Here is a 23,152-nt window from a genome sequence, read left to right as displayed (position 1 = left end):
CCAGTTGATTCATACAAAAATGGTTGTTTTCAGAGCGTAAATTGTTTCCATTAAATTCAGTTTTGGCGTGAATAAGTCTCTTAGGTTTTTATAGCGGTGCTGGTGTACCTTCGACTTATTCTGTATTTAATATATTTCATCTGTATTGTGAATAGTCATTTCACATTGACTTCTTTCAATGTAAGGCAAAATGTAGGAAGGTGTAAACAACATTTTTTATTTTATGTGATAATTTGGATCAGACAGAAGTCCTAAATTTTATTCAAAAATAAGTTATAAAATGTGTCGATGCATTTGTAGAGCACACATATACGAATGGATGTACAGACCCAGTCACAGTGAGTCTGACTGTTATAATGTACAAAAAATTGATCTGTGTGTAAACTGCATATGCATATCTTGAGTACATGTAATGATGTTGAAAAAACAGTGTAACCTTGTAACTTAGCTGTATTTTGTCTTTAAAAACCTCTAAATATTGTCTTGCCTAAAGACCAAAAGTTATAATCATGGGATTTTGAGAAGTAATGGAGAACTGATAAAGATCAGTCAGCAAAGAATAGTCTGATATTAATTGGAAGAGATGTAGAACAAATTCTTCATAGTCTTTTGAGTTGCATGAAATTATTTTCAGTTGATTAAATTTTATTCATTAAATTGTCATGCACATTTTAAAAGTATGTATTGAAATTTTTTTTAATTTCTACTTAAAAAATCAATATTAATACCTTTAAGTACATTCAGTGTATATTTATATATTAACTTAGTAAAATCAAATTTTTCTTTATTGTTGCCCATATCTCCCTCTATACTAATTAACATATTTATTCGAGTACCCCCCGCACTTTTTTTCGAATTAGAGAGAAAAAATAAGGGTGCAAGGCTTACTTGAAACATAGCCTTTAGCCAGGGTAATTTATAAAAGTAAACGTTTCTTAGAAGTACCTAAATTCAGTCACATAAATATAGTTACATTAGGCTTTTGTTTATCAATACCATATGCTGCTTATACAAAATACATCCTTAATTATTTACGTCATGTTCATATTATCAATAGGAACGAAGTTACGGTATTTTTATAAAACTGATTCATTCTGTATAGGCTGCATCTGGTTCTAATGACACTACAGTTACAGTATCAGTTATCCATCATCGTCTTGTCTATTCACCATAGTGATTGTACTGTTTGTATATGTGGACAGTTTTGTGCATTTTATCTGTTTAGTTTATTTTGTAAAGTTTAATACGGTGATTTATTTTAATTACGGCATTAAAATGACTACAAAAGGACAGCGTCTATGATCTTTTACAGTAAATGAAAAACTTTGTGTTATAGAAGAGGCTTCTTTCTTTTCTTGTTTAGCCTCCGGTAACTACCGTTTTTAGATAATTCTTCAGAGGATGAATGAGGATGATATATGTATGAGTGTAAATGAAGTGTAGTCTTGTACATTCTCAGTTCGACCATTCCTGAGATGTGTGGTTAATTGAAACCCAACCACCAAAGAACACCGGTATCCACGATCTAGTATTCAAATCCATGTAAAAATATCTGGCTTTACTAGGACTTGAACGCTCTAACTCTCGACTTCCAAATCAGCTGATTTGGGAAGACGCGTTAACCACTAGACCAATCCGGTGGGTTGTTATAGAAGTTTTCCAATTTTTTCCAATTTTGGCAGGAAGAAAATTTGACATAGATGAAAGCTGCATTCGAGACTGGTGTAAGAAGAAACAACTTTTGGTGAAAGGCACTGGTAATAAAAAGGCTTTTCGTGGCTTAAAACCAAAATACAGACAGAAAAAAAATTGTACGACTTTGTTATGGAAAAAAGGAAATGTGGTTATGCTGTCACGACAGAAATGTGTCTATCATATGCTCGTGAAATTACTAAATCATTGAATAAAGTTGATTTTAAAGCAAGCCATGGATGGATAACACAATTTTTTGCACGAAATGATTTGTCAATAAGACGAAAGACGACCATTTCTCAACGACTTTCAGACGCTTATGAACAAAAAATATTACATTTTCACAAATACATAATAAATCTTAAAAAAGATAAAGGCTATTTGCCTTCTCAAATAGGAAATGCTGATCAAACCCCCATATATTTTGAAATGCCATTTGACAAAACCATAAAAAAGGTGAAAAAAGTGTTACGATTCGCACTGGTGGTAATAAAAAACAGAGGTGTAGTGTTATGCTTTGCATTACTTCTGATGGATCAAAATTACCTCTGTACATTGATTTAAAAGAAAAACTCTTCCTACCATATAGGTAAATGGAGTTATTATCAGAGCACAGGAATCAGTTTGGATGGACGAAACCTTAATTTTAGATTGGATCAGGTGTGTATGGCAAAAGTGATCAGGAAATTTACTTAACAAAAAAAAATACCGGTATGTTAGTAATGGATAGTTATCGGGGGCATACGACTGATAAAGTGAAAGACATTTTAAAAAAGGGTATGACAGACCAAGTAATAATTCCAGGCGGATTGACATCTCTATTGTAAACACCAGATGTCTGCATTAATAAACCATTCAAATCTGCATTAAAACAACTGTACAGTAAATGGATGGCTGATGAAAATTTATTTCTCATGCCTACAGGAAGAATGAAACGCCCAGATTTTAACCAGATTTGTGTTTGGATAAAAGATACTTGGGAAGGTATTTCCACAGAATTAGTAAGGAAAAGTTTTAAAAAACATGGAATATCTAATAAACTTTATGGTAGTGAAGATGATCACCTTTGGCAGAGCGACGTGGAGACTACCGGTAACTTGTCTACAGACATTGACAGTGATTAATTAAAAATAAAATCCCATACTAAAAAGTGTATTGAAATTATCCTTTTCAACATGATACTTTCTTTTCGTTTTACTGGCCTACTGATTCTGAACTAAACTAGTACTTCGGTAATTAATTATTAATGTAATATTAATATTGTAATTTAAATGAACAAATTAAATGCTTTCCTTTCTGAATATTTTCATATTTACATATTTTTTTTATCATATCTGTTGCACTTTAAAATACTGGTATATACTTGATTTTTTTTTTAGATTTTTGATCTGGAAAATCGAGGTGCAGGGCTTATTCGCGGGCGGGGGGGAGTTACTCGAATAAATACAGTATATTAAGTAAAGTTAAATGTAAAATTCAGCTCTTGACCACAGTACAGATTCCAATAATGTTTTTTACCTTATCTCATTACTTATTTGTAATCAAAAGCACTTTCGAGGATTACCCTCATCATCAGTTGATCATAAAATTAAAAAACTTCAAATTACACATTAAAAAATACATCAAGAAATTAAAATTATCGCGTATGTAGTATAATATATATAGTCAACAATTAAAATGAAGATTAAAAATTAAACATTCTTAATAATATAATTTTTTTTTTTAATTTACATATATTATATCTACATGCGAATATTACTATGTAGATTAATGTATATATTAATGTAATTATGTATATAATTTTATTTTTAATATATATGTATATATAAAATTACAAACATATGCAACAGTCATCAATTTTGAAATTGATGACTGTTACACTTCAGTCCCCTTACACTTCATTAAAGGGACAAGTAGAAACTGTGATCCATGATCTGATTACATAAAAACAGATCAGATTAATATGTTTCTAAACACATTAACAACTCTGATCAAATCTATGGTAGCCAATCTCATTAGCTGTTTTAGTTATTGAAATAAGGAATGATTATCAGTAAGAAGTTAGTTTGTTCTTTCTGATTATATTTATGAGTAACAGGTCGCTTCATGTTGGTTCTCATTCTTTTTGTTCTTTCCTTTGTCACATATTTTGATTTGATTATTATCAAAGCAATATTTAGTTTTATTAGTATTTTAATTACCATATTTCAACTTTACAGCTTCCTTTGGTAGATTCTCAGATTCACTGTTCAGTATGGAATTTTCTAAAAAAAAAATCTTGTTTGTTGACATTTCTTGATCATAAAAAAATAATACAGAAAAACTAAAGTTTCATTTTTTAATTTTCATTTCACAGAAATGGGATCTGTGCTGGAGGTTATTGTGACCATTATTAATAGATTAATATAACTACCTATGAGTGTGGTTGTTGAGAAGTCTCCATTCTTAGACATTTTTATTAATTGAATCCTAAATAATTCTTTGGTTAAGTACTTTGGTAATGAGAGCATTAAAATACAATTAAAGTAGTGTTAGTTTCGATTAGATTTAAACTTGGATTTTGGAGCAGAAATCATGGTAGCTGACTAATAATGAAACTAATAAATACCTTTTTTTCAATTAGCAGTTTGGTTCATTGAAAGAAAAGATTATGAATTTACTCAAAGCAGTTGGCAGATCATTGTACATATTCTAAGCGTGATAATAAAGTTATCAATGATACAATCATTTGCATTACTTGAACTGGATGACGTATTGCAGTATATCATTGCTAGTGTTCTTGCTTTGATTATAGTTCTGCTATCCACTGATCTTAAGTTAGATAACAACACCTTAATCATCCATGATCTCATCTAGTTTGATCACCATTTTTTTCACTTTTTTAATTGATACACTTATGTATAGAGCTGAGTGGGAGTCAGCAGTCTGTCCAGCACTCCCTGGTAGACCAGACTGGAGTTCGTAGTTGTAATCTAATTGAAAGCTTAGATCAGAAAGAAATGAGAACATTAAGGGAAATAGAAATAAATTCTGTTGTTGCGATCAACATTGCTGGTGGTTTGCATTATATTTACCAAATAGATTCGTATGATATGAGACATTTACAATCACAAGTAGTTTATTTAAATATAGAATTAGGTGCAGAGTTCGTGCTTCCATGAACTCAGTTAGCTAGTTCAGAGGGCAATGATGTACGACAGTCAAGATGTCCGGATGAGACCTGCAGCTAAGGCAAAAGCTGAGTTAAAAACCACTGATGTAAATGTCTATTGAGGCATTTACATCGGTGGCATCCCAACCGAGGCCTGGCTTATTACTCTGAAGTGTAATCAGAGGGTCTGAAGACGACTCCCGTGAAAGCCCATTAGGTCTAGGAACGGGAGGGGGGACGACCGGAATTGTCACAAGTTGGGTTTCTTATGTGTTTTTTTATTTCATTAAGTCTGTACTATCTTGGAACCTTAGTTTATTTTGTTCTTTCATTTATACCAGAATTTCTTTTAACTTGTGAACTCTTTTCCTTAACTAATGTGTGTAGTGTTAGATATTGTTTGTTTTATTCCTTGCTTCTTGTATAGTATTATTTCTGTGCTTTTTTAATTAGAAAAATTTTGTTCTTTGTGAGTACATTCTAAATTCCTTTTTCCATTTACTTTACTACACATTACTCTGTAATGTAGATTATTTTAGGTAAGAAATTAAGTGTTGAGTTGGATAGGTGAAGTGTGGTTATTTCAAAACAGGATTGTCTACCATATAGTCTACATGAATATATGAGAATTGGATTGAAGCTTCCATTGTTGGATCTAACTATCCATCCTTCTCAGTGATTTTGTTTACATTCATTCATTAATAAAAATAATATTGTTTTTTCATAGACCAATTAACCAGGTTGAAATAGAAGCCATAGAAAAATATAAGTAAGATATTAGTAAAACACAAATAATTTTCTCGCAAATAAAAATACATTAAATACTTTTATTACATTCTATGGACTGTTATAGACATCTATCCATATTAGCTTTTTTTTTTAGAGAAGCCAATAAAAATAAAACTCATAAAAGAGAGTGGTTAACCTCCATCAACCTGATGCATGGGAACTTGTAGTTTTTTGTGTGGGTGTAATCTTTTTGAAAGTTGGTTTATTGCCTAGACATTTTATTACTTTTATTGTACATATGATATGTGTGCAGCATATAAAATATAATAGTGTGTATTATTTGCTTTGTCTTAGAGAAGCCAATATGGATGGTTATAATAGTCCGTAGCTAGTATAAAAGAATGTTAATGTAAGAAAAAATTCTTTCATGTGAATATTTCATGTATTAAAAATACTAAAATAATATATAAAATAAATATATTTATATGACATATAAATAAAATAAATAATATAAATAAAAATATATGAATAATAAATAAAATAATAGAATTTTATTCTATTATTTTGCAGTTTTTTTTATTTTCAATGCACCAATTTTCATAAGAGCTCAATTTTTATGTTTATTTATTGTTTAGTGAAACAATAAGAAATAAATAAATTATTAATTTTGGTATTTATTCTTTAAAGCAAAATTTACATATCAAATAAAATATTAATTGAAAAAAGTAACTTTTTTAAATTATTTACTCTTTCAGTAATAATAATCTACAATATTTACAATATAGAATATAAATTAAAATGAATCAAAAACTCTTACAAGAAGCTTCATTTATTTCATTACTTTTTCAAAAAAATAAAGAAATGATGATAATACTCATTTGTATAATTTTATAATTTTTTAGCAGCATTGAAAGTGTTAGTCCCTTTTAGCATCTCATCAATGCCACTTTCAGTTTAACCAAAAATTTGAGACTAACATGTTGTTTAAACTTTCCTTGTTATTAGCAGAAGAAAAAATAAAATTCTGCCAATTTTATGCAAATCTGTAGAACAGCAATTTTGCTTCAAATAATGGTTTGAAGAAAAATTCATTCGTTGCAACTATATTTATTTAGTTAAATTCAAAGTCAAAGACTCCTGTGAAGCTTACCATATCAATTTATGTTTATCCGAATATAAATGCTGCTCAATTCATAATCCATTATGGTAATAGTTTTCTTTCCTGTTTTTAAAATACCACACTTTGTAGTTCTTTAGTGGTAAATATTTTCTGAGCTAAATGCTATGTTGATTGGAATTTTTCTTTATCTACCTTTTGATGTTCTGCATGATTAGATGATCCTGTGTGATATAATACTGCATGAAAGTTACGTTGATGCAGTTTACCAGCTTTTTTTATTAGCAATTTGCATTATTATATTATTAAAATATAACATGTATTAAAATATTATACTGCATTCATTGTTATACAAACCAGAAACTCTGTAAATTAGCTAGATATATTTGTAGTAAAATATACTGTTCTACCATGCACAATAGAGAAAAATACAATCAGAAAAAAGAATAAAAATTATACATACATAAATACAGAAAAAAGTCAATTGTGGCCTTTCTTCTGTATGACTAAACTAAACTAAACTTAATGAACAGATCAGAACTGAGTAACGTTTAATTTGCTGTTACTTGGAGGAAAGAATTTCTGTTATTTTGTTAAAATAACTAGAAATATTAGAAAAAAAGTTGTAGTGAACTTTACTGTACTGTAGAGTGAAGAGTTTGTGATTTCTTATAATTCTTTTGAATAATTAATGTTTCTGTATTTCTGAACAAAATTGTATTTGATTGATTTTTACAATTTTTTTTTTACTTTGCATAGAACTACCTTTTTATAAGTTTTTGTATATTATTTAAATGAAAAATTTGATAAATTGAAAAATTACATTGTCTACATAATCAGTTTGAAGGTACTTTTCATTTTTTGTCATTATATTTCTTATTGCTTAATAGTGGATTGTAGCACAACAGTATGCATAACCAGATATTCTGATATTCAAAATATTTTTCTCATGAAAATCCAGAATTTAATTTGAAAATCTTTAAAAAGAAAAGAAAAAACCATACATGTATAATAATAATAATAAAAAAAAAAAAATAATAATAATAATAGACAGCTTCCATTTCATAGTCTTCTCACTCTCAATAATGGTTATTATGATGACTTTTTGTTATTTTCAACATTATCAGGTTTTAAGTCTTGAATTTCATAGTAACAGTCTTTTTGCATATAAGAATGGTTTTTCTTTTTTTTCATATTGATATTTTAAATGAAATAATTAAAAACTATAGAATGAAGCAGGCTTAACAGACACCATACAAAATAAATCCTTGCAGATATTGCTTTAATTTTTAACTTTTTAAAGTTAGGACCAAATTAAGGGTAACTTTTGGAGTTGTTTCTAATTCGGTGTTGACTTCAAAGGGTCAAAATATGAAAATTTTGAAGTATTATTTTAATATTTTTTTCAAGTAATCTGAAGTTAAGTAGCATTGATAGAAAAATTGTATGACTAGTTTATTACATTTATTTAGCAGCAAGAAATATTAATAACTTCAATGGTGAGTACAGTATATACAAAATGCTAATAAAATGCAGCTGGTAGTCTCTTCTGACAATAAATATGAGGCTCGGCTGATAAATTTTGCACACTAGTATGCTACATTGAGACAAAAGATACTATTGAATTGGGTGTGGCAACACATGATAGCTAAAATCCCCCTCTACAAACCTGCAATAATGCATGCAGTGATGGAATTTTTAACAGCAGAAAATGTGAATATTACAAATATTTTTCATTGTTTAAAAGCGGTTTACGATAGTGAAACTGTTAACAGGAGTACTGTGAATAGGTGGGCATTGAAATTTCATGAATGTGAAGCTGGTAAAGTGACAGTTGAGGATGCACCTTGCAGCAGACGACCAGTTTCTGTGACTGATGAGAAACATTGAAAGAAGGTGGACGATTTGCTTTAAAGTGATTGATGAACAGTACGTTGATACATTAAGACACCTCAAACAACAAGTATGTTGCGTTTGAAAGACCACCATGCCCATAATCTTGCAACATCACAGTGCAAGGCCTTACACATCACACACCACTATGAGGCTCTCTGCAAGCTGAAGTTTGAGCCTATTCCACAAAAGCCATACTCGCTGGATTTGGCTCTGTGCGACTTCTACTTCTTCCCTCATCTCAAGAGGGATCTCAAAGGTAATCATTACACCACCGACGATTAGGTGAAGGAACCTGTGGCCACTTGGAGCTGAGAAAGACAGCCAGAATTTTTCAGTAACGGAATGCAAAAACCTTTGTCACACATTAGGAAACGTGTACCTGTTTTAAATGGATATTATATTGAAAAATAAATACTGCATTTTGTTGCTAAGGTATTATACTTTTATTCATTTTTTATTTCATTCCAATATCTCTTTTTATTCCCATGCAATGCATATACATGCAAAATTTATCAGCCAAACCTCATAATCTTTACTTTCTGTTGTTTAGGCTTTTAAAGTCCTTGTATTCTCTGTGCTAATAACTCAATTTATGGCTTCTTTTAGGTTTTATTATTAACATTTTAGCACATATTTTTTAGTTTGCTTGAAAATTTCTGTTCCAGGCACGCAAATCATCCTGTACCTCTGATCTGTATCCCCTCATATTACAAGTAAGATTTTTTTGAACCTCCATTACTTTTTTCATTCATGTTATTACATTATTCATGGTTTTAAAAAATTCTATATTTTTTCATTCTTATTACATTTACATTCATTCTTATACATTACATTTACTCTTTTTGTTCACATTATTCATGGTTTTAAAACATTCTATATTTTTTCATTTTTACATTTATATTACATTTATTCATTTTGTTCAGTCAGCATATTAAATTATTTGTTAAAATTAAGAATTATTTATTTAAAATTATTGTAAAATTTTATCAATTACAACTTGTATTATTTATCAGTTTGGTAAAGGTTTAATAAAAGGTGATACTATTGAGTTCATTATTAAAATTAAGATTTAAAGTATTGAACTTTCTTTTACATATGAACTTAAGTGTGAAGTTGTGAACTTGAACTTCATTTTATAATTAATGATTATGAAGCTGCAATCTGGACTTAAGATATCAGAAAATTATTTTAATAAATAATTCTTTATTAGTAATTATTTACCTGTTAAGTATTATTTTAATTCAAATTTTTTTTGTGATTTTATTACGATTTATGTTTCTTTCACCTTCATCATAGGAGCATCAGCATTGCAGCAAAATTTTTAGCCTTTTAAATCAATCTTTTTTTGCTAACTATTAATTATCTATTAAAAATATTCTCCTTCAGTTGTTTCAGAAAATTTTATTCGTTTATCTTTTGTCTGTATTTTTCTTAAGTAGTACATCGAGTATCAACAAAAAAAGCTGTGGCTTTTGTTTTGGTGGAAAGCTACTTTTTCCATCAAAAATGTAACATTATTAAATGTTATAATTTGAGGTTGTTTATATTATATCAAATATTTATATCAAATTAATTTTGTGATATGAAGTATTTCTTACTTTTTATGCAGAACAGCTAATGTTGATACATTCCAATGTATCCTATTTTGCTTTTATTTTACCAATGTATCCCTGTTCATATCCTCTGTGGATAATCAACCTTAAAAATTTTATGTTTGACCTTACAATATACAATCAAGAATCAATACCACCTATCATCTTTCAGCAAATGTTTCACCACATTCTCTCCAAGACAAACCCAGACGCAATAGTATACATAGATGGATCAAAATAGAATGATACAATTGGATGTGCATTTGTTGTTAATGACAGAACCTATATGTTTGGTCCACCTAATATTGCAAGCGTATTTACTGCTGAACTGTACTCAATAAGTTCAATAAGTCTTTGAGTATCGTTAATCCAAAATACCGCCACATGTGGGATTTTACGCATGTGTTGCGGTGGTTCAACTCAGAGTAATGAGTTGAACCACTGCAACACACAAGTGAGTTTCTGCTGGATCCCTAGCCACATGGGAATTCTGAGTAATGAATGGGCAGATTCCGCTGCTAAAAATACAGTACTCAACAGTCCTTCACTCTTCGTATTACTACATCTGATTTTATTAATTATGTAAAACACACTATTCGTGCAAAGCGGCAAGGTGACTGGAGTGCTACAGTTGAAAAAAAATGTTGATGTATCAAAAATACTGTGTTGTGTTGCAGAAAAGTTTACAGAGAGGAAGTATTTCACTGTCGTTAGGACTTATGAGTGCTACTCTCGAGTTTTTGATGTCAGGAGAAAACACTCCACTATGCATACAATGTGACAACTGCTTGACTGCGCGCCATATCCTTGTGGATTGTATATGTTATGCAACCTTGTGTTGTAAAAATAAATTGCCCAGAAACATTCGACGAATTCTGGGTAATGATAAGGAAATTTTAGACTGGGTTTGTTTTTTCTCTGACATATTGGTATATTACATAGAATTTAATATTGTTTTTTTTGTATTGGTTTTGGTTTTTTTGCAATATTAGCTTTTTATTTTACTTTTTAATATTGCTATTATCCAAAAAGTTGCCCTTTTACACTCCTTTCGGAGTTTGTTACATTTTATCTATGTTTATTTAAATTGTATATTCTTTTTTGTATTTAAAAATTATCTCTTTATTTATTATTAAATAATTATTATTATTATTACTTCGACTGTGATTTTAGTTGTAAGTTGTTTGTAATATTTTTATCTGTGTTATTAGTTACAAGTTTTAATTTTTTTTAATATTTTAGTTTTAATCTAATTTTAGTTTTTTTTTTGTTATGATGTTTTAGCTGTGGTGTTGTAAGTTTTTGTTTGTTTAATTTTTTAGTGTATTTTTAATTATTTGTTTCTTTTTCTTATATTTTTATTCTGGTTGATGATAACGCGAAAGCGTTTTTCACCCCTTCAAAAAAAAAAAAACATACCCTCTGAATAAATATGATTATTTTTAACTTCATTAATATTTGCAGTTGTAAAAAAAACAGATGCAAGATTAGCAACTTTTTGAAATGTTAAAACTATTAATTATACTATAAATAGGTGACTCTTGCAGAAATTATCCTCGAAAAATTGTCTTGCCCATCAGCATTATTTTGATTGTAACAGTTTTGGTGCTGTGTTTTTTTTTGTAATTTATTCTTTCAGAATTTCTCTGAAGTGTTTCACAACATCATTTTACTCTATTAATGATGTGCTTGTAAACTGTTTGGGTATTTATAATGTGATAAAATGGTCAAAATATAATTTTTTCATCAGCATTTCTAGACAAAAAGGTATTGTTTAAAATTAGTTTAAATATCTTAAAGTTTCCTCTGGATTTGTAAATCGTAAGCATTAGAAAGTTTGATTAACCTTTAAAATTATCAATTTTATTTATAAATGTTTTTTATCCTTATGTTTTAAAGCTTTTGAAAACATAATTAACATTTAGTTAGAATGGTGAGAAATGGTTTAATAGAAATGCACAGTGCTATGTGGTAAGATGGTGTTAAGACGTGAGGAAGTGTTATGTTTGGAATGTACTTCCTGTATAGCTGTGGAAAATGGACATTTAAAAAATAGAAAAAAAGAGAAGTTGAAAACTTTTGAAATATAGGCATGGGGGAAATTGGAATAAATTAAATGGTTGAGGGGAAAATGAAGAAATAATGAGAATAACAAACAAGAGTAGATGCTTAATCAGAACAATTAAGAATAGGAAAGCTAGTTTGCTGTGACTCATCATTAGTTTTAGTGCACATCATGAGTAGGATTTATTAAATCAGTGCTAGCAGAAGATGCAAATAAGAGATGAGGAAAAGATTAGTGATTAAAAATGGTGTAAAAGGAAATCAGAGCTGTCAAGAACTCAAACGTTTAGCTGGAAATAACGCAGAATGGAGACTGTCTTGGTGGGACCTACTTCAGGGCAGATCCTCTATGATAAGGTGATACCATTTTAAATATTACTAAGTTATATGGAGTATATATTTTTTCTCTTTCTGAGTAAAATCAGTTTACATAATGGATTGTTTTACAGCAGTGAGAGGTATATTAATTTGTTGCTTTTCCACATTTTATATAATATTTCTTATAATTTTGCACACATAAGATTGATAGGTATTATATATTGAACATATTTATTAGTCAGAATTGATTTTTCTGAGAGTAATGTTCACTGTACATTAAGTTCCAGTAATAATTGTAAAAATGTGACTTGAAGAGTTGAATGCCACTTGCATTTTAGTGGACCTAACGTGCTGAGGTGCAGTAGTGTATGTAGCTCAATGAAAATTTTAACAGAAAACTATTTATTTCTCATTTCCCATTTTAGGATGGGAATGAAAGCTTGTTATTCTTGAAAATGGCTCGAGTAGATTATGTCTGATGTCACTTTTCCTGGACCTAGCAGACAGTATATTTTTAGATTTTTTTGTTATTCTATGTGAATTCTTGTAATAAATATCTTATTTTATGAATAATGTTATCAAGATATTAAGTTTTAATAAAAAAATTAGCCACTTCCTAATTATTTGAATTGTTTAGGGTAATATGAGTAGCTTAATATGTAACCATCTACAATATCTTGTTTTTTCCACATTTGTCGTTATTTTTAAGTTTTTTTTGAAGCATCTCTTTAAAAGATAATATGACTTTCTTTCAGATCGATGTTGTATCATTATATTTATTGTACCTCGTACAGATGATTACATCTGGTTTACAAATTGTTTACACAAAAGATGAAGTAGCATTCATACAAAATCTGGTGTATTATGTAGAAAGAGCCTATCGTACACCAGACTTTGGCATGTGGGAACGTGGAAGTAAATACAACAATGGAGTGCCTGAAATTCATGCTAGGTATGCTTCTGAAATAAAATATTATTATTTAATATTTAGCAGCTGTAGAATAACTCTTTCCGATTGCCCAGAACTTATGTACTCACTTGGAAATCTTTTCAAGACGTTTTGGAATGAAACAAAAAAAGGAAGAGAATTTATGAGGGTTGTTTGAAAAGTTTTGAGCCTCAACATGAAGATGACAGCACCCGTCAACAAAAGTTAAGGAATTTATTTGCATGTGTGTTGAAAGGTACTCACTAAAATTTCAGCCATGTAGGACATTCAGTTGTTATTTGATAATCATTTGAGTAAGTCATTGTGAAAATGAAAAAATCAGATATCATGCCATGATTAAATATTTGCATTTGAAAAGCAATACGCTTACACAAATTAAAACGGAGTAGGATGCTGCTTATGGGGACTCTGTTCCATCACTTTACACTGTGAAAAGATGGGCAGCTGAATTTAAACATGCGAACGAACTGCTTCTTATTTAGATTCTTCGCCTTCACATATCTCCATGTGCATTCAATTGTTCGGGTGTGTGACCACGTTTGAGAGGATTATCTAAATTTTTTAAGAGATTCACAATTAGACGAACCTAATTTTACAGGAGTTTACAAGTCCAAGCGTACGCAATTTAAGAGGACTACGTAACAACAGGCGATATGAAAAATACAACTGCGGTAATGTAATCGGAAACGTCAGAGATAAACTAAACAATCACATACAACGTTAGAATTATAAGATAATATGCAAAATTAAGTAAATTCAGCAATTAACATTTCTTGACAGATGAATTTAGCTTGATTGATGCTGAGCGTTTGGGACGGCCAAAAACTGCAATCACCATCGATAACATTGAAAACGTTCACCAAATGGTACTGGACGACCGGTGAATTAAGGTTAGAGAGATAGCAGAGGATACAGGCTCATTGAAAGAACGTGTTTGTCATATATTAACTGAAGAATTGGTGGATATGCATAAGCTATCTGCAGGTTGGGTGCCGCTTTTGCACACTTTGGACCAAAAATGCATTCAAATGAACATTTCCAAGGCTCTGCTGGAACAGTTTAAGCAAAACAAGTCAAATTTTTTGCGTTGATTCATAACTGTAGATTAAGTGTGGATTCACCACTACACTCCTGAGATAAAACAGTCAAAACAGTGGACTGCAACTTGTGAACCTGCTCTGAAAAAGGCAAAGATGATTCCATTGGCCGGGAAGGTGATATTGACTGTTTTTTTGGGATAGTAACGGAATTTTGTTTATTGATTATCTTCAAATAGGTAAAACAATGATGCGACAATAGTACACATTATTACTTGACAAACTGAAGGCAGAAATTGCAAAAATATGACCACATTTTAAGAAGAAGTGCTTTTCCATCAGGACAATGTGTCTGCTCAACTTTGAAGGTCACCATGGCTAAAATTCACAAATTTCACTTTGAATTGGTTGACCACTCACCTTATTCACCAGATCTGGTCCCAAGTGACTTTTACTTGTTTCCTAACCCTAAAGTTTTCCTTAGAGGAAAGAAATTTTCATTGGATGAGGAGGTTATTGCATAGGTAAATACCTACTTTGCAGAGAAAGACGCCAGCTACTATTTGGAAAGGTTAAAGAGGTTAGAGCATCACTGGAAAAAGTGTATCGACTTAAAGGAGACTTTTTTGAAAAATAAAACTATATTTGACAGAAAAAATGCATCTTTCTATTTAGGCTCAAAACATTTCAGACAACCCTTGTATAACATTATTTTCTCTTTGGTAGCAATCATTGTTATATGTTTTTACTTTGTATTGTATAACTGCTTTTTGAATAACAATTTTTGGCTAAATAAATCACAGGTTCTTTCATCTACTCAATAAAAACAGTAATTAGTGGTTATTAGTTTAAAATTTAAGTTTTAGGTTTTGTTAAATCATTTAATTATGAACTCTTTCTTGATTCATTCTGTATTTTTAAATGAATAATACATTATTGGAGGTATCTCCTTCATTAGTTTTTCAGAATAATACTGAATTAAAAAAATTATATATTGTGATATTAAAAATAAAATGAAAATGTTATATTACTTAGTCAGATTATTTCATCAATTATATTATGGCAAAAGTGAAATAAGAAGCAACCTGTCTACTTGTTCACTATTTAATGTGGTTTCTGTTTAAAATATTGTGACTTAGTGCATGTAATTTTTTTAGGTAGTCCTGATTGTTATTAATAATTAATTTTACTGAACAAGTTTTATAACTAATATACAAGGAGTATGAGAAAAATGATGAGACTGACTTTTTACTTACCAAAGTTTATATTTTTTTCAAACAACAATATTATCCCCTTCAATGTAGTTCCCTTGGGCAGCTATACACTGGCAGAGTCGTTTTTCCCACTCCTGGTAGCAGTACTGGAAGGCTTCAACTGGTAGGGCTTTTAACTGGTCGGTCACAGTCTTTTGAATGTTCTCCAGAGTTCCAAAATGATGTCCTTTTAAGACATGTTTCAATTTTGGGAAAAGGAAAAAGTCATAAGGATTCAAATCAGGTGAATAGGGGGTTTGAGGAACCGTAGGAATGCATTTGAGGTCAAAAATTCCATGATGGAAATGGCCGTGTGACACTGAGCATTGTCATGATAAAGCATCCACTTGTCTGCAATGTCTGGTCTGACACAAATCACTCTTTTCCTGAGCCTTTCAAAGACACCTTTGTAAAACACTTGGTTGACAGTTTGTCCTGGAAGAACAAATTCTTTATGCACGATACCCCTACTGTCAAAAAAGTAAATCAGCATGGTTTTGATCTTTGATCTGATCATTCGACATTTTTTCAGTCAAGGAGATGAGGGAGTGTGCCACTCTTCACTTTGCCCCTTTGTTTCATGATTGTACTCAAATACCCAGGATTGATCACCTGTGGTCACATGATTGAAGAATTCTTGGTCATTGTCAATCCTCTCAAGAAGATCAACGCACACGTTTCTTCAATTGTCCTTCTGTTTCGTTGTGAGGTTTTTCGGCACAAATTTTGCACAAACCTTTCACATGTCCAAATCGTCTGTCAAAATTTTATGTGCGGTGAAAGCGTTTAAATTTGACCGTTCATTCATCATCCTTATTGTTAATCGACGATCTGATCTCACAAGAACCCTGAGACGCTCAATGTTTACGTCAGATTTTGAAGTTGAAGGTCTCCCTGAGCTAGGTTGATCTTCAATGTGTTCTCGTCCTTCTAGAAATGATTTGTTCCAGCAGAAAACTTGTGTTCTTGGTAAGCAATGTTTCCCATAGGCCTGTTTCAACTTTTCAAAGGTCACACTTGCGGATTCCCCAAGTTTAACACACAACTTGATTGCACAACATTGCTCTAAATTCCGATGCTCCATTTTCGTAAAACACAACTTCACTGATGGCGCTGTCAAAAATAATGTGTTGGCTGAACGGAGTCGTAACTCATACTGAGGATGTGGAAGGGATGAACAAACCGGTCTGGCACAGACCGATAGACAAAGCATTGCCAGATCGCTTGCAGTATTATCAATCTCATTACTTTTCTCACACACCTCGTATGATGGTAGAGTCATTTTTCTATTTTTTTCCAATAGTTTTAACTTTTTATAATAATTATTTTTATCTTTGATATCTTTCATTTATGACACAGTTGCAAATTAAATCAACTTTAGTGAAAATTATAGACATGTAGTACCAGTGAACTAATGTGTTTTTTAATTGAAACTTTATTTCTTCTTATTTAACACGTTCATTTACATCAAGGAAAATGAGGTTCTATGTGTGCATGCAGATTTATTTAGTTACTACTGCCTTTATTTGTATTGTCTTGTAGGTATTTAATTTTATTTATACAGTTCTCTGTATTTTCTTTCTCATTGATGTTTCATAATGTAATGTACGTGTATCTGTTAAGAATGAGATTCTCTATGTAAAAATTGTTCCATACTGTGTCATATATAGTAGTATTGGTGGAAACTCTATTGAAAAATTCTTTAATTTATGAACTTTGTTGTATAGATAAAGATCTTTTAATAGTAAATGGTCATTATCTTTTAAAAGCCTAATGGTACTAACATACTGAGTGTGTCTCATGATACATCTTTCATAATGTAGTAGAAATTATGTATAATTATTGTTATGATACTTGATGTATTTCAGCTCTATTGGCATGGCAAAAAGTGCACTTGAAGCTATTAATGGGTGTAATTTATTTGGTGAGAAAGGTGCGTCTTGGTCTGTTATCTACGTGGATATTGATGCTCACAATCGTAATAGAAGTATTTTTGAAACATTGCTTCCTAGAGAATCTAGTTCAAAGGTATTCTATGTAAAAAATCTATTTGCCATTACCTTTTGCAATATATGTGTGTGTGTGTTTGTATGTATGTATATACAAAACAAGTATGTACAAAAAGTAACTAGAATTTTGAAATTTCACGGGTTGTATTAATCTGATTCTTGGGATTTTTTCGTTGTTCTATTGGTAAACATATCTGAAAAATAACAAAATTTGTATTAAGTTTTGTTATAAGAATGGAATAAAGTGTAGTAATGTTTTAAAAATGTTAAATATTGCTTTTGGTGAGTCTGCTATGAGTAAAGAAAGGTTTTATAAATGGTATAAGTGTTTCCAAGAGTCATGAAGACGTTGAAGATGACGAGCGCCCCAGACGCCCCAGTATGTCAAAAACTGTTGAAAATGTGGAAAAAGTGAAAGAAATAATTTTGAATGATTGTTGAATCATAATCAGAGAAGTTGCTGATGATGTTGGGATATCAGTTGGCTCATGCCATGAAATTTTGTCGGATGATTTGGGTATGAAACGTGACAGCAAAATTTGTTCCAAAATTGTTGAATTTTGAACAGAAACAGTGGCGAATGGAAGTTGCTCAGGAGTCACTAAATGAAGTCAACAACGATGCAGAACTACTGAAAAGTGTACAGGGGATGGATGAAACATGGGTTTATGGATATGATGTCGAAACTAAGGTTCAATCTTCCCGGTGGAGGCATATTGGATCACCAAGACTGAAGAAAGCTTGACAAGTATGGTCGAATGTGAAGGTTATGCTCACCATGTTTTTTGATTTTAACAGCATAGTGCATCATGAGTTCTTGTTACAAGATCAAGTGATCAATAAGGAGTATTACCTACAAGTTCAACGCCGTTTGCGTGAAGCAATTCGAAAGAAATGCTCACTTTTGTGGCAAAACAATTCATGGCTTTTACACCACTATAATGCGTCTGCTCACACTTCATTGCTTGTTTGTCAATTTTTAGTCAAAAAGAACACTGTAATCATACCCCTGCCGCCATATTCGCCAAACATGGCTATGTGTGACTTTTTTCTATTCCCAAAAATAAAGAGAACCTTAAAGGGCCATCGTTTTACAAGCATAGATGAGATTAAAAGTGAATAGCTAAAAGAGCTAAACACTATTCCAAAGATCGAGTTCCAAAAGTGTTTCGGGGATTGAAAAAGCGTTGGCATAAATGAATAATATCTTATTGGGGCAATTTTGTAGGGAGATAACATTAATGTAGAAGAATAAATAAAATTCTTTCCAAAAAACAAAAATTTTCGTTACTTTTTGAACACACCTTGTATATATATTTCAAAAGCATGAACAAAATTCAGCATAATCCGTCACAGTACAGAATCAATAAGAGCTTTTACCTCATCTTATTATTGTTTTTTATTTTTTATATATCAAAAATGCTTTCAAGGAAATTTCTTATCATCAGTTGATTAAAATTAAAAATTTATTATACATTAATATTACTGCATATTTGACATAATGTATGCAGTCAAATAATTAATTGAAATAATTAAAACTCTTTAAAAACATTTAACGTTCTTTTAAGCATGTTTGTGGCCAGCCACTAAATACAGCTACTAATACAACACTAACACAATACTAATATGATATAAACTTTACCAAATATTGACAAAAGTGCTGCTGTCTATAGCAGCTTTGATAAGACTATCATTATCATACTCTGTCAGCAGATTGATTAAGCCAAATTTCTGTCCATATTTATATATATATATGATATTTTTCTAAAATGTCCAATTTTTTATTATTTTCTTTTGTGACTTTAAATTAGTTTCTAAGTTAATAATAGAATGTTTATTCGTTATTAGATGGTCAGCTACATTAGAAAAACCCAATTTATTGTTTATATAATACCTAAAATGTTCTGCAAATCTTACTTTAAATGATCTGTTAGTTTTCCCAATATAAATTTTATCAGAACCATTACTTATTTTATAAATGCCACATAATATATTAAAATCATTATCATCATTATGGCTTTTTAAATGTCTTATATGGTTGTTGGGCTTATATTCCAGTTTATATATTTCATCAATATAAACATTAATTAAATTTTCAATAATATTATTAGTATAAGAATAATAGTAGAGTATTAGTAGATATTATCTATGCTATATTTATTATTTATCTGTTTAAATTAAACATTTTGGCAGATGTTATGTTTGATTACATAGTAGATTTAATCAGAATTGATATTGCTATTGCTACCACATATATGCCTAATTTAATATCGGTGGTCGAAACAGTATAGCAACTCGGATGCAAACGGGCACACAGTATACGGACGCGCTGATATGAGCATCACTCCCACCATAGTGGCGCTGCAGCCCCACTACTTTCAGGCTCCAATAAAAGAGGAGTGTGCACGAGAGTGAATTTGCAATTCATCGTCGACCACCACCTGGAGAAGACCAACAAGAAAAAGAAGAAGATGGAAGAAGACAGAAGTTCCCTGGTTGGCTCAACATGGAACCTCCTGGCAGATGCCAACATCCCCGCCGGAGCAGCAAGCCTGGCCAGCCTGCCAAGGGAGTTGCTGGATGCGGATGCTTCCTTCCTGCTCCAGCTCTAGCTCGCCAGGTTTCAATCGCCCTGGCCGGCGGACTCAGCTGCAGGAGCTGGCCCAGAGTGGGATCGCTTGGGGAGAACCACATTGGCTGCGCCAGCGAAGGACAACCGACGCCGATCCAACACTGCAGGGCTCTGGGGGTCACCACTGCCACACTGTAGTGGGGACCTAACTGCTGCTGAGGGAAAGCCCGGTCGGACTTCAATGGACCAGCCGCAACTTCCCAACTTCACAAAGACCAGTTTCTGGACCCAACATCTCTTCTCAGAGCTAACACAAAAATAGCCCTTTTCAGGGCCACAAGGTTATGAAATATGAACTATTGAAGCCATTCTACGACAACAGCCCTTCTCAGGACTACCATAAGGTTAACAATTACAGTCGAAGCCAATCGACGATAAAAATTGCCCTTTTCAGAGCCACCATAAGGTTAAATACAGATTAAAATCACCTCAAAATAAAAAAAAATACCCGAATTGATTAAAACAGAAAATAATAATAAACATAAGGATTATTATAATTATAATTTTCACAGAAAGTATAATGTTGGGATAAAGAAAAACAAGATAATTTAAATTTAGTCAATACACAAGAAATTATGAGTAAATGTGATGATAATAATAATGATCTTGTAAATCTAACGAATGTTGAGTTTAGTGATAAAGAAAAATTAATAATTACTAATGTTTTTAAATTTAATTTACTATATAATAGTAAGAATAACATTTTCAAAAATATTGCTATTGATTCTAAATTGAATATTAATAAAATTGACCATACTGACAAAGAAAAAGAAAGACTACATATTATTATTGGTAATAACATGTATAAAATTAGAACTACATATATAAATAAGAAACGACTTTTTAATAAGAGGTCGATATATATAACCTAGAAGATAAGTTAAAAGAAAATAACTGTGTTATACTAAAATCAGATAAAACAAATACGCCAGTTATTGTGTTAATTGAAAAATATAATGATTAAATGGAAAAGTATGAGTATATAACCAACAATAATTTTAAGCTAATAAAGGATCCAACTAATAAATTTCTAAAGATTACAAAAAATGTAATAACAATATATAAGACGATTTTTGATTATGATAATAAATTGAAGTATCACACAAGATTATATCCATTTAAACCATTTGCCTCGAAACTTTCTGGTCTTCCTAAAATACACAAACAAGGTAACCCAATATGTGCGTTAATTAACTTTAAATCTGCACCTTGTTATTCAACAACTCACCAAAATTTCATTGCAATTGGCTGAATGGTATGGGAATGCATAAGGGACATACAAACATTCATTTTTATATATATATAAGATTAGTACAGTGCTGTATTTAGTGACTGACCACAAACATGCTTAAAAGAATGTTTAATGCTTTTAAAGATTTTAAATTATTTTAATTAATTATTTGACTGCATATATTATGTCAAATATGTAATAATAATATTAATCTTTTAGTGTTTTATTAATGTTTTAATGTGAAATTAATTTTTTATTTTAATCAACTGATAATGATGAGAAGTTTCCTCAAAAGCGCTTTTGATATATAAAAAAGAAAAGAAAAAATAATAAGGTAAGATGAGAGCTCTTATTGATTCTGTACTGTGGATTGTGCTGAATCTTGTTTATGCTTTTGAAATTAATTAATACAGAGGAAGAAGAAGATATAAACAGCAAAAAAGAATTTATTTTGCTAAATTAATATATAAATATATATAATATAAAACCAAAAGTTGTACGTATACAATTTTTGATTCTATCTGAATTAATAAAAAATATTTACCAAAAAAATGGCAAGTTCTTTATTTACTTTTGTCTACCACATGTATTTTTAAAGAATTTATATCTCAAGATCAGTAATACAATAAGAAGAATGAACATAAAAATAAAACAAATTACCGGAAAACTAATTGTATACCTAACTGATCATTGTTACTTAACAGCACAACAACGTTTTACTACTGTGAGATGTACAATGGTGTTACTTTTGATAGTAAATTTAATCTACTTTATTATTTATGTAATTATTTAAATTTTTCTATTTAGTAATTATTTTTATTAGCAGTGGTGATGAAATTCAGTTAAAAATTATGTCATTATCTTCTGCAATAACTCTTGCTTTTTGACTGATTTTCAAAAGTAAGTTGTCATTTTGTTTATTGTTAAAAGGTTAACATTTTTATGAATAGAAAAGTATTTTGAAAAATTAATGATTTCAGAGATATAAAAGATTAGAAGTTGATGTAGCCGTCCTTTTGAAATTTGTGAATGTGATTTCAATGCAATTTTTTATTTATTAGTAAAAGTTGGTGTAAACATATATATCAAATATTATATTGATTCCTCAATTTGATCTCGATATGATGATATGTTTCTTTAAAAAACACGAATGGAAGACAGAATAAAAATGAAGAGAAAATTGCAATTTTACATAAAGACATTTTGTTTATTTTGTTATGTATAATTTGAACCATTTTTTTCTTGACTGAAGAAAAACAATCGGTAGAAAAAAACGTTCATTATGCCAGGCGAAATTTATCCAAGAATAAACAAATAGTAAACGCTGATCATTTTCAGAAATGTATGTTAGGAACATAATATAGTTTCCACAAAACTCATCACGTACTGCCTACTTTAAAGGGCTTATTAGAGTTTTAAAGCTTGAGCATCCAGAATTAAAATTCTCAAATACTTTGCAGAATTTTAAGGAGCAAGGATTCA

General features: G+C 30.4%; 1 protein-coding gene across 4 annotated transcripts in view; it reads left to right on the top strand.

The window, feature by feature from the left end:
• LOC142319018 (putative phosphorylase b kinase regulatory subunit beta) overlaps positions 1 to 23,152 on the top strand; it is a 108,263-nt gene that overhangs the window by 23,957 nt on the left and 61,154 nt on the right. For 2 of the 4 annotated variants that reach the window (XM_075355824.1, XM_075355823.1), the window contains exons 5-7: positions 9,251 to 9,298; positions 13,315 to 13,511; positions 17,667 to 17,826. In XM_075355824.1, coding sequence (XP_075211939.1) covers positions 9,251 to 9,298; positions 13,315 to 13,511; positions 17,667 to 17,826 — 405 coding nt within the window. The remainder of the gene's footprint in view (positions 1 to 9,250; positions 9,299 to 13,314; positions 13,512 to 17,666; positions 17,827 to 23,152) is intronic. The other 2 variants (XM_075355826.1, XM_075355825.1) reach the window with 1 other exon arrangement.

The sequence above is a fragment of the Lycorma delicatula genome, chromosome 2, assembly GCF_047948215.1.
Source record: "Lycorma delicatula isolate Av1 chromosome 2, ASM4794821v1, whole genome shotgun sequence".
NCBI lineage: Eukaryota > Metazoa > Arthropoda > Insecta > Hemiptera > Fulgoridae > Lycorma > Lycorma delicatula.
This window is presented reverse-complemented; position numbering and strand designations above follow the sequence as displayed.